The sequence below is a fragment of the Cephus cinctus genome, unplaced genomic scaffold (assembly GCF_000341935.2).
Source record: "Cephus cinctus unplaced genomic scaffold, Ccin1 Ccin1_scaffold3202, whole genome shotgun sequence".
Classification (NCBI taxonomy): domain Eukaryota; kingdom Metazoa; phylum Arthropoda; class Insecta; order Hymenoptera; family Cephidae; genus Cephus; species Cephus cinctus.
This window is the reverse complement of record NW_014334501.1, coordinates 105,066-116,773: the sequence shown is the minus strand read 5'-3', so window position 1 is coordinate 116,773 and position 11,708 is coordinate 105,066. Positions and strand designations below refer to the sequence as shown.

General features: G+C 44.9%; 2 protein-coding genes across 5 annotated transcripts in view; both read left to right on the top strand.

Annotated features, from left to right (window-relative positions):
* The first annotated feature begins 316 nt into the window (after positions 1 to 316).
* The window catches only part of LOC107274487 (protein windpipe), a 17,216-nt gene continuing 5,824 nt past the window's right edge, over positions 317 to 11,708 (top strand). Inside the window, exon 1 of one of the 4 annotated variants that reach the window (XM_025091749.1) lies at positions 317 to 389. The gene's annotated coding sequence lies outside the window, so the exon portion shown is untranslated. Of the gene's footprint in view, positions 390 to 5,399; positions 5,419 to 6,903; positions 7,394 to 11,708 lie in introns of those variants that run through there. The other 3 variants (XM_015753682.2, XM_015753683.2, XM_015753681.2) reach the window with 3 other exon arrangements.
* On the top strand, positions 4,329 to 5,213 carry LOC112495380. The gene is made up of 2 exons (XM_025091753.1): positions 4,329 to 4,717; positions 4,890 to 5,213. The coding sequence occupies exons 1-2, from the start codon at positions 4,444 to 4,446 to the stop codon at positions 4,931 to 4,933; spliced, it is 318 nt and encodes a 105-aa protein (XP_024947521.1). The 5' UTR covers positions 4,329 to 4,443; the 3' UTR covers positions 4,934 to 5,213.

Here is an 11,708-nt window from a genome sequence, read left to right as displayed (position 1 = left end):
TACTTAATTTCATGAGAAATCGTTGCAAGGTAACGCGATAATGAATTATCAAGAAATCAAAATACGTCAAAATTTTTTAAAAAATTGATAAAGAATTTATCGATCTCGAAAAAATTAATCAAATGACAAATCACTTATTGATTTAAAGAAATGACTGACCATGTAAAATCCTGAGTATACTGTATCAATGAGTCGAATCTCCACGCATGCTTCACGGTACCGTGTTAATGATAGCGGTTGATTATTTCTTTTTTCTCGTGCCTCGAATTGCCGAGCATCTATTTACAAAGCACTCTGATTTGTTGTACTTAGATAGTGACTAAGGGTGCGTCTAGAACGAAGTCAGCCAGAAGACGTTCCAGGAGTAGCAGCGGCAGCAGCGGAGTCTGGTGAGTAAGTTGTTTACCGGAATTCATGAATTTCATTGATAACTGCATGATAAGAATTTACCACTGAGGATCTTACGTGAAACGCTCGAAAGTTCAGTAGAAAGATTATGGGATTTATTATCAATGTCAAAAAGATAGTTGATTGCGTCCCTGAGTCATTTTTGTTTCAGAGCCAGAACAGTTCATTACCTTCTGATGCATACTCGATCTCACGTATAAGATATCCACAAAGATGGATAGTATTAATAGAATACAGATAGCTACAGCACGTGTATCTGTATATACGTCATCCCTGTAGTGAAATAATTGTAGATCGAATTCGCGTCGGTCCACGAACCTTTATATTCTATCATTCCTTTACGTAATGTTTCAACGGTACCGTCACATTTCTTCAGTAATAAAGAAAATTTATCAAATTTGTACGTGATATCACGAGTCTCTTATCAGATAAGGTGACGGTTATTTGCGTCGCCGTTATCGCCGTGGACTCTTGCTCGTAGAAAAATATGTCATCTACTCGAATTGTCAAGTCAATTCGATTCCCTGAACTACTTGCTCACTCGATTCAAGAATACAACTACAGTACGTGTGTATGTAAGGAAAAGGAGGTTTTTTAGATTTTTTTTTTTCTTATCCAAATCCAGTACGAAATACCGAAAAACGTATGGAAAACAGCTATGAGATATTTGAACATCTAAATTCAGCCTGGAACGCGTATCCAGCAAGTTAGGAAGCCGCGAGGAATTTAAAGGCTTTAAACTTGCATTTTCCAGCAAGAAGCAAAGCGCCGGGACGCTCCTGGTAATAACTTATAAAAGGAAAGTTATTGCGCCCGAGAGTGACGAGGAGATAGAGGAAGGTAATGACCGGCTTCTTGGCAGTGCAACGATGCACCTCCCGCAGCTCGTAAACTGTCATATTGTAATACCTATAATATTACATAATATTACGTAATAGCCCGACACACGCGATTAATTAAAATTAATTTTTTTTTCATTTTTTCAACTAAAATTCTACATTCCTCAAAGTTAAACGCGTAGGTTGGACCTAAAGGCTCGTTTGAAAATTCATTACGTGCAATCTGTCAGACAATGCTTTTTTCGTTATCCTAGTAGGTTGATTACGTTTACCTTGTCTTTACTCAATTTCTTTAATGAAATTCGTCATATAAAAATATGCCTTCCATCTCTTAACTTCCAAACTCCGTCTCGTGTCCCTGCACGATTACTTCACAAAAACTGAAATCCCAGTCCCACGTAAAAATGCAGCATTCTCAAGAACGACTGGAACGGATCGTTCCCCATCGTAGATATCTCTCCAGTCTTACAGAAAATCTTTACAGCCAGTCTCCATAATCGAAGCATGCGGTTTACGAGAGAGAAAAAAAGTCACGTGCACCCACTCTTCTGGATACGTAATCTTTCACACCACGCACCGAGACACGCATGCGCGTGACGTAACAATCACTTTCTAAGGAGAGGTGTCAATGCGTAATACATGAAAACAGAGATCTCATTCTCGACAGCCTCCTTAAATGGTACAGTCGTGGCCCTAATACCAGGTACAGAAATACACAAGATCGACATCCAAAGACTACATAGATAAATGAATAATCCATAGATAAGAAGAAAAAAAAAAGAAAAAAAGAAAAAAAAAGTTGTAAATGGAGTAAAACCGTCTCACCGGATATAAAAGGAAGAAATCGGAAGTAGAAAATTCTTGGCGCAACCAACGTACCAGCCTGTATCCGATACTCGTATGCCTATATATACAAGAGTCGTTTATGTTTCCAAGAAACGACAAGACTGCAATCGCTCAGCCATTACCTCCATGAGAGAGTCTCACGGGTCCAGGATCATGAGCCACCGTGGCCATTGTGAGTTTACACGAGATTCCTCGGTCGATCGCGCGTCGACTAGTTAGCAGCTGAAATTCTGCTGGCATCGCGAGTGGCGATTCGTCGTTGTCGCGATATAAATGCTAATTCGGCCGGGATTCCTGCTCCCCGCCGACGTAACTCATTACGTTACTTGCGTCCCAAGACGCGCGTCACCTGCCTCGTTAATTCGCATCCTCTACCTGCACATTCATTCGTGCTCCTTTCCAAAGCGCGAATCGCGCCTCGCACGCGAGTGATTATTCCTGCGACGCGAATCGTCGCCAGCGCGTCACGCCGCCACTTGTGAACGCAGCACGGATTTCTAGAGTGCGTTGTTTACTATGAGATGTACACTAGGCTACGGCGTATCGTAGCCAGTATGCATATATACGCGTAGCGACGTAACTTATCGTCCGTTAATAACGGCCTGAAAATGTAATTACGTTGCTTTACGCAACGGGAGCTAATTATTGCTCGCGGCTCAGAGAAAGAAGTTTCTAACTTGTTACTTACCTTGTAACACTTTTTCCGTGCGGGGCTGTGATCTTGAACTCGGCTGCTGATGCCGCATATATTTATGTTTTTCTGGCTGCTTTTTTTTTAGCTTTTCATTGAGTCGATCGAAAACGCGTGATAAGCGTCTCGGGATCACGTAGTGGTAGACGTGGCGCAACAATGTAATTCAATAGAATTTAGGATTACTAGCAGGCCTAGAATAATTTTTATAAAAAGGTTTCTGCAACCATTTATTTAGACTTACGTGCTTTGAATGGGTCGTGCTCGAGTTTACCTTGAAATTTTTCAGTGTTCCAGATACCGAGTTTAACATTCGGGACGGGTCAGAGCATTGTCTTCTCTCCTTTATTAATAGTCGGACAGAGAGAGCAAAGAGAGTTAGCTGGGATAGTCGGTGCTTTATAAATAAAAGTAAAAGCGACGCGAGACGCTCGAGCGTCCAGATGGAACTTTAGGATACTAGACTCGTGGACTCTGTCCCAGTGAGAATAGAAAGTGCGATTCCACGACAGTTTCCTATTAATAGAAAGATTTGCCGGAACACCCAAGTTTACTGGATCGATCGATCGAGAAAAGAGAGAGAGAGAGCGTACGTGACCTTGTGCGGGAAATGATTATTTCGCTTTTGCATACTAATTGTTTGTCGGTAAATTTACATGGTCGCTGCGTAAGGATTCCCTGATTCTGCGATGTTACTCTTATTGTTAGTGGCATTGCATGTTTTCCACTTGGACTCGTCGAATTTCTTTTTCAATTGTTACACGCAGCGATTCGATTGAAAAGAAGAGTCCAGCAGTCGAGATGGCACAGAGAATTCACCTCGAGGACTTATCAAGGTTTTCCTATCAGTTTTGAAACGTAAAAAATTAGTCGACGTCCGACGGCGGCGACGGCAGCGACGGCAGCAATGTCATTGTCAGCTGACGATTGTTCGTGAAATTCGTCATGTCCGGGAAGTTACTCCATTAACATTAACATTGCCATTGGCATTCCCACTTCGTGGGTGTAACGTCCAACTGTAATCTGTAACGTAATACTTTGACGCGCACCACTTGATCAGCCGTTTATTTCAATGAGCCGAGGAAGTTCGGCGCAGTCGAAGCAGACGCGAATTATTTACGCGATATGTTTCGTAAAAGCGACACAACAATTGGGCAATGAGAGGAGTCGACTTTGTCAGTCAAGGAGAGCGAGAGAGAGAAAAAGAGATATATGGCAGGGAATGACGTAAGTACTTTGGTGCGAGAGAGAGAGAGAGAGAGAGAGAGAGAGAGAGAGCCAGAGAGGGGGGAGCCATCTCCAGCGAATTCCATTAACGATTAAAAAGAGTACTGGGCAAACCTGACAGTCAGCGATTGCGTGACGCAAACTGCCGATCGTTAATCGGAGAGATATCGCTTATCGCCTTATCTGGTAATCCATTATCAATAGATACCGGAGGTGAAGCCTCTAAATTCTAAAGTGGCGTCAGTTTTTACAACAGCAAAAAAAGATTTCTTTCTCGTTCACCGTGAAGTCATTAATTCTCAGCTGAACAGGTAAGACAGGGGAATCCTAGGGAAAAACTACGTATCGATACACGTCAAGAAGTTCGTAGGAGTTTACAATTTTGTATTTCTTGCGTCACGGGATTCCATTCCTTCTTCTCTGCTGCTTTCTATGTTATTTTGGATTAACAGATATCAAATTTTGGACTCATTAAAGAAATGTATTTGTGATAGCAAACAGCATCCTTCAGACATTCTGAAGTCTCTTATCGTTTACCAACGACTCGATGTGGGTCCGGATGCTCTGGAGAAATTTTCAAAAGTTATTGATACAAGTAATCGAGTGGCAGAGCAGCACGGTTCGCTTCTGGTCTTGTGGCAAAGTACACAGTTCACACAGGACATCATCCGTCAGGAAGTCCACTGGTCTCGGACCATTTATTTAGGTAATTAAAGTGGGTCAGAGTCCCGGGAGAGACGCCTCTAATTCTATAGAGATCGTCAGCAAGTCGTCATCTCTCTCTCTCTCTCTCTCTCTCTCTCTCTCTCTCTCTCTCTCTCTCTCTCTCTCTCTCTCTCTTCTGCCTTCCGAACCTTAAAATTCGATCTCCGCTTCAGCCGAATCGCCGTGGGCAGGTCAAGTCCATCGATTGAGTCCTTAAGAGGACATCGTACGACGCACCTTGCTGACTTACGTCACCGGCTGCCTTAACCTTAGGCTTTAGGGTCTTGGCAGGCGGTTCTTATCAAGACTGGAGCCGCCACAGCCTCTCTCAACAGCAGCGCAACTGTTTATCAGAATCATAAGATTTCTCTGATGTCGTCTTCTCGCAGCCTCCTTAACCCGATGTTCCCGATAAACCGTTTTGGCCGCAAACCGCCAATTATCCGTTTAGCCATTTTTGGTAAATGCTCATTCGCGACTAAAGGCAACCTGACTCGCTCTCGTTCCAGTTGCAGAGGCGAATGCGGAACCGCCAATGTCCAGCGACAAATGCAACCGAGCGCAGTCACGCAGTTTGCCGTTAATCCAGCACACGTGCTGTATCTACCAGTCGGTCTGACGCGTCAACGTACAAAAGTCTCACACGTTTCTCGTGATTATCGTCGTTCGTTTAATCGACGCTGAGGATCATCTTTCCTGGAGGTTCGGAGAATGATAAGTAGCTGTCATAAGTATTTCTCGCTATTGAGAACAACGAAGTGAACTATGACGTCGGTTGGACCTTGCACCGCTTTATGAAAAAGACAAAAAAAGATCATCATTGTGAACGTATGTGCGTCGTTCATTCGTAAATAATATGTATTTTAAGAGCTAGAATATTCAGTCTCTCGGCCTTGGTCCAGCCGGGGTTCTTCACTCGTTACAAATCGTCATTCTCGGGATGTGTGAATTAGAATTCGGAAAAAAAGAAAAGGTAAACAAGAGAGGAGCTGCCGAGCAATTGGTTCTGTTATTATGCAACCGAGAGTGAAAGACTGTAGAGTCCAATGGGTGTCAAAGTTGGATTTGATTTTTGAGCGAAATCGGACTGCCATTTGGAATCCTGCGAATTAGCACTGACCTAGGAAGGCCTCGAGGTCGTCGATGGCATACATTTAAAGTGTGTCTATATTAAGTTAACTGCTTCATAGCTGCCGATTGGTTGGTTGATATAGGTATATATAGAGTTGGACGCAGGACACAGGCGATGCCAATTGCACGCATCCGCAAATTTACCACCAACTGGCACGCTTATGTTATAGAGTTACGGTCTACCTAAGTGCTCCTCTCTAAGACATAACGGGTAAAGGGGCCTTCACATTGAGATCCGCTCCTGGAAGAGCTTGGCACCCTCGTTCGACATCGAATCATCCACAACGTCCCCACGGTCCACACGCCTATGTAATTCTTAACGAACTTTCGAATTCCCTCGCGCGATTAGAAAATTCTCTTTTTACTATTTTTAATTGGTCTCTTCCTCGTCCACGTATCGATCGCACGAAGCACGTTGGCACAAAAAGTACGAAACTCATTTCTAGCCGAGTTACGAGGATATTTTTCAGCCTGAGCTAATAAATCCAGCCACTCGTTGTGTTTCAAGCAGTGCACAAGCCGAGTCGTTTTCTAGGTCGAAAAATGCAAACGAATCGCGCGATACTATTTAGCCTTCGATAACCAAAGCGCTTTTTGCTCGTTTCAATTTCACTCGCACGGATTGCGGATATCGGGATTCTCCGAGCATTGAGAACCACTGCCGAGACAGGATCACTCCTTCCGAGAGGCAAGAGTCCTTTGCTCTTCTAAAATCGATCTGGACGCCACGTGCGTTTAGGAACGCTTAGACGGACGTGACGGGTCGGCAGTGATTTTACGGTTTGCCGAGATCATATTCCCGATGAAAAAAAGATAACAGACTAAAACGGACAATTCCATGGGTGGAGGTCCTATAGATCTCAACCGCTCTAGCGTGTAATTTTATACAGACTAATTGTGTTTTCATCGAGTAATTGCGAGACGATCGATCAGAGTGTTTACTACTCTGGAAATTCCTATTGCAGAAATTCGAGTATTCCGAGCTCCCTCCTCGTCTTTGCGGTTAGATGCTAATCGAGCAAGTGCGATCTCCTTCGATAAGAACGTTGCAGCGTGACGAGAACGGCGCGTTCCGAGACGGTTCCACGGTGCCACGGTTCCACGATTCTCGGTTCCCGGTTCTCGGTTCAGCAAGACCGATTACACACACCTAGTGGAGCTAGTGGGGGTTTCGAGCGAGTTGGCCGGCCAAGTGAAAGAGTGTAGTCAAGTCGAGCCGCAGTCCTATGTCGACCTCAGCCTGCGATAGATTCGTATCGTAGAATTGATCCACGATCGATCGACCGGCTTTCCTTGAACTTATTTGGACTGAGCGAGTTGAGCAGTGCGAAGGGGGCCAGAGGCTGCGGAAGGAAGAAGAAGAGGCAAGAGGTTCAGCTGACCCAGGAACCCTTCGAGCGAGGTCAACCTTACCTGAGGAAGAGCCACATCCTTTCAGCCACTCGATCTTGGCTCTTCGTTTGCCGAACATATAAGGATACCACCGTCTCCATCCTCAGCTCCAGCAGGACCTCTCGGAGGTTTTATCTAGGATTTATTCCAGGAGGTAAGATGAAGATCCGACCGGGAAGTTTGGATGACAGTGCGAAGAAAGTGCGTGTGCTCTTATGTGCCTACGTGTGTCCCTCAAAGTGCTTCCGTTTCAAATTTCCAGCTCGGTCGCGATTCCTCGAGAGTGACGAAATTGTTCAATGGTCTTTTCTATTGATTTTTGAAAATGCTCGGCAGTGAGCCGAGAGAAAAAAAATTTCAAAAATCTACTCGACGTTCCGACCACTTTGACCGGATCAAATGGGACCCAATCCATAGACACTCTTTCTGCTTCCATAAGCAACTGCGTTTGTGGTCGTGTTGTAAAAGGCATTGTAGTAGTTATCAGTGCGCTCACGATCCTTAATCATTTTGCACTCGTGCAAAGCATCTGAAAAATATTCTTATGACCACGAAGGTCAAAGAACAGTCTACATGAAGTAATTGGCCGGCTGTCGGAATAATTCGTTTGCTCCGTCGCTGTCTAGCAATCTCGGTTCTGATTTACGTAGAGGCATTTTCGAAGGGTGAACGAAAGAAGGTCTAGGGAATTCGAAGCTCCGAGAACCAGAGTCACGAGGATCTGGTCCAAAGTGTAACGGAGTCATTGATACTAAATATAGGAGTGTCAGTGACTCTCGTCGTCGCGTCTATGGTCCTTCTTGGGTCGTAGGCAGACGAGATGCTGTGATTAGACACCTGTTATTCCGTGCTGAGCCACGCAGACGCAACTGCGTAGACGCGCGCGCGGAAGCGGGAGACGAACGCACAGGCGGCGACGTGGTCTGGGCTCCTTCGTTCCTCTCGTTACGCAATGGGTTAATCAGACGAGCAGGTAATCCAGGTACTGGCAGTGTAATCTTCTGCTGCGCTCGTACATCATCGAGAACGACTAATGATTTAGTGCCCTAACCTTGGCCAGAGTAGATTTATAATTTTAAAGAAGCTCAATTTCGCTACTTTCGATAAGGATTTACAAAGGGAACAGAAATAATACAGATGAAAGTCTCGATAGTAAGTCAGATCAGTTTTATTTTCAAGGACGTACGTAGTACGAATTTTGACTGTTGAGTGGGCTTATCTTGTTATATTTAATAATTCAGCGAATCCTTAAAGATGCTGTTTAAAATATATAGGTCAAGTGATCAGTCACTCTCGTAAGATCCCCCATTGTGATTCTCAACGGTTTCTACTTTCGCTCTGCAGTTGCGAAATTTTTTGTATACTCGACTTTATGCGCTGCAACTGCACCTCCGTACGAACAGATTTAATACAGCACGTAGGACTTACCGCACGTAATAATATTGAATCACATTTATAATCCTCTCGCGTTTTCCTTCTCGCGTCCATACGTTACGTATTACACGTCTGTCTCCTGGTAGCTCGAATCCCTTTTCATTCAGGAAATTCTCCAGGTTTGAGGAATACTCGGTGAATGCTACTGGGCGATAACTTCCTGTCGACTGCAACCGTTAATGGTCCAATGGTCGCCGGCGACGTTCGAATACCAGAGGAGCTTGCCGTCTGGTCCGACGATTATTTCCTACAAAGTGACTGCAATTCGTCGGTCCATTCCTTCGTCTTCGTCCATTCCTCCCTCGTTTCGCGATATTCAACCGGGCGTTCGCGAGGATTCACGTTTTAATGAATTTTCACCAGAAAGATACGACCTTGACGAAGATTGGTTTAAGGAATCGAGAAGGCTGAGATCCTTTCTTGAATTTGGGAGGCAATGGAAATTTTCATGGTCCTTGTAGTTATTCATCCATTTCAAAGGCAGTCGTCTCTTTTCCTGCTAAAAGTACGCGAAGGACATTTCAGTGCTTGGCCATGTGTGCGCGTGGCCCTGGGTTAACTGGCGAGTTAACGTAAAGATCCTTGTTGGTCCAGGGAAAGGATTCTGTATTCTTCTGCCCGTACTTGTCACCTGCTGGAATCTTGACGCGATGGCATTTCATTTTTTTTTTTTTTTTGAATAACTCATCGCTGTATCAAACGTCTTGGACGGTGCCTAAATCTTACTGTTGGCTTCATTCGTTTTTGGTCGAGGGCGCTCGGCGCGTGAAAGACGTCACTGTTTGCATTAGCAATGCTGATGGCCCGAGGCAGATGCCCTCTGACCTCGCATATGTATTTTATCTTGTCTTGTTCCGTTTCGCGTCGTAGCGCGATAATCGCGTCGGCCAGCGGCATTGAAATTTACATGCGTGGACGTGAGAGAAACGCGGGAAGAGAGAAAAGGAGAGAATCGAAATGGCCGGCCAACTCGTTTTCGTGGAAGTCCAGAGGGGAAAGTGAAATTCTCTGAAAACAGGATCAGCGAGGTACACGGATGTCGACGTATAACCAGTCCTCTGGCGTGACTGCCTTTACGCGATTTTGAAAATTCTAGTCTCGTACCGACCTACGTGTCAGTAGGATATGACGCTTATGAATTTTTTCCATGATTCTGGATACTCTTCGTGGAATCGTGGGATCATGGGACTCGGGTCACAGAAATTCTTCCTAACTGCCTCGACTTATACGCAGTCAAATTCGTTTCGGTAATGAACCCTCTCGAGGATCGCCACATGCTGGGCGTTATAGGTGCTATTGGCATCCTTGAGAGCAATGAAGAAATTGTACAGAACGATTGCCGGAGAACGCGTAGCTTGATACCAGGCTGGACTTTATTTGACCCCTGAGTAAGAGTGTGAGTGGAAGAGAGAGAGAGAGAGAGAGAAAGAGCCTGATCCTTGTACCTAGAAAAATCCTGACGCAGATAGGAATAAGTGAATTTCGAAAATTTAAAAGAGTCGCGTGACGTATCTACAGGTGTAGAAACAAGTGAGCCGGAAGTGACGCAAGTCAATGAAAGGCTAGTTTTAAATTCAAAGGATAACGGACTTTAGTCTTAGTATTAAATGTCCTCGGTGAAAAATATTTTCATCAAGTTCACTTATTAATGTACCAATAATTAAATCCCGATTTCATAGCTTCGGTTGTGCCATTTCGGATGGGTCACAAATGCCGATCCTCTTCCGGTTGACCTCTTAGACAATTGCTAGTCAATACCGACGATGTTTCAAAGCCAACAAAAACTATCAGCGTGTCAATGAAGTCGCATGACGCGATTCCGGTAAATTCTCCAGGTCTTCTTATCTCCATGCGCAGATTCGAAAATCTGTTCGCCTATTGAACCGTGCACTTTCAGTTTTCATTCACTGAATCTCAAGTTGAGCACTGAACTAACAGGTCTCTTTATAAAATTAATATAAAAAAATCCATATGAAAAATAATTACGTCAATTCACATGGAAAATCCTAGCGATAATCAGTGATTGATCCTAAGAGAATATCCAATGTCCGCAAGCGTAGGTGGGTGCAGATCACGTTACTCGATGCGCCGATGAAGTCTATTATTTACCAGCTTAACCGAACTGTCACAGGCGCGAGTCCGTTGAGATTTGCGGTGCGTTATGGGCAACCAATCGTTTCGCTCGAGCGAGTATTTAGTATCCAGCAATCAAATCGTGTCCCACGTTAGATTAATTACCTGACATTCTCAGTTCCCTTATTTCACTTCCAATGACCTTTTCACGAAAAAGTAAAACCCAGCTGCCCAGCAAATGCTCCGCTATCTCATCCGTCACTTCAAAGAAGCCGACCCGAGTGTCGATCCATGACTCCCAAGTTTTTCGTTCCTCCACGAAACACCTTTCACGTCGATCAAGCCGAAATCGATCTCACGGAGTCCAACTCGGCCGCTCTCGACAACGAGCTCAGCCTTTCTCATTGTCAGCCACGCGTGCACGCCCGTATTAAAAACCCACATAACTCACGCGTTACGGAGCCAGCGACCCATTCACATAGCCCAGTCGTCATTCGAATTCTCAATCCGATCCTCCCAAGAACGTGCATTCCCGTTCATTCAGAATCAGGACTCATCTTCTTCCTCTTCCTGCGCCCGAAGAGACGTGACTTCCTGCGCAGTCCCTTAGGTCCTCCTCTCACTGTTGTCTCTCTGTCCTGTCCCTTCCCGTGCCTTCCGCTACACTTCCTCCCCCAAGAACAAGGATACCTGGACCATGAGGTATAGTTGCGTCATCCTGCGCACGTGTCTGACCAGATCATCCCGTTACTCCCAGCCAGACAAAAAGTCCTTCGTGACCAAAGGGGGCTTGGTTTCTGCACGAATGATGTATCCGGGTATTCCTTGTCCTCGTACACGTCGCTCCTCCGTCGACAGATAAGAGACACGAAGGTCTTATAAGCTGTTACAGGTTATAATCGTAGTTGGCACTTTGTCGTTGGCGCTCCCCCCCCCCCCCCCCCCCCCCCCCCCTTTTTCCC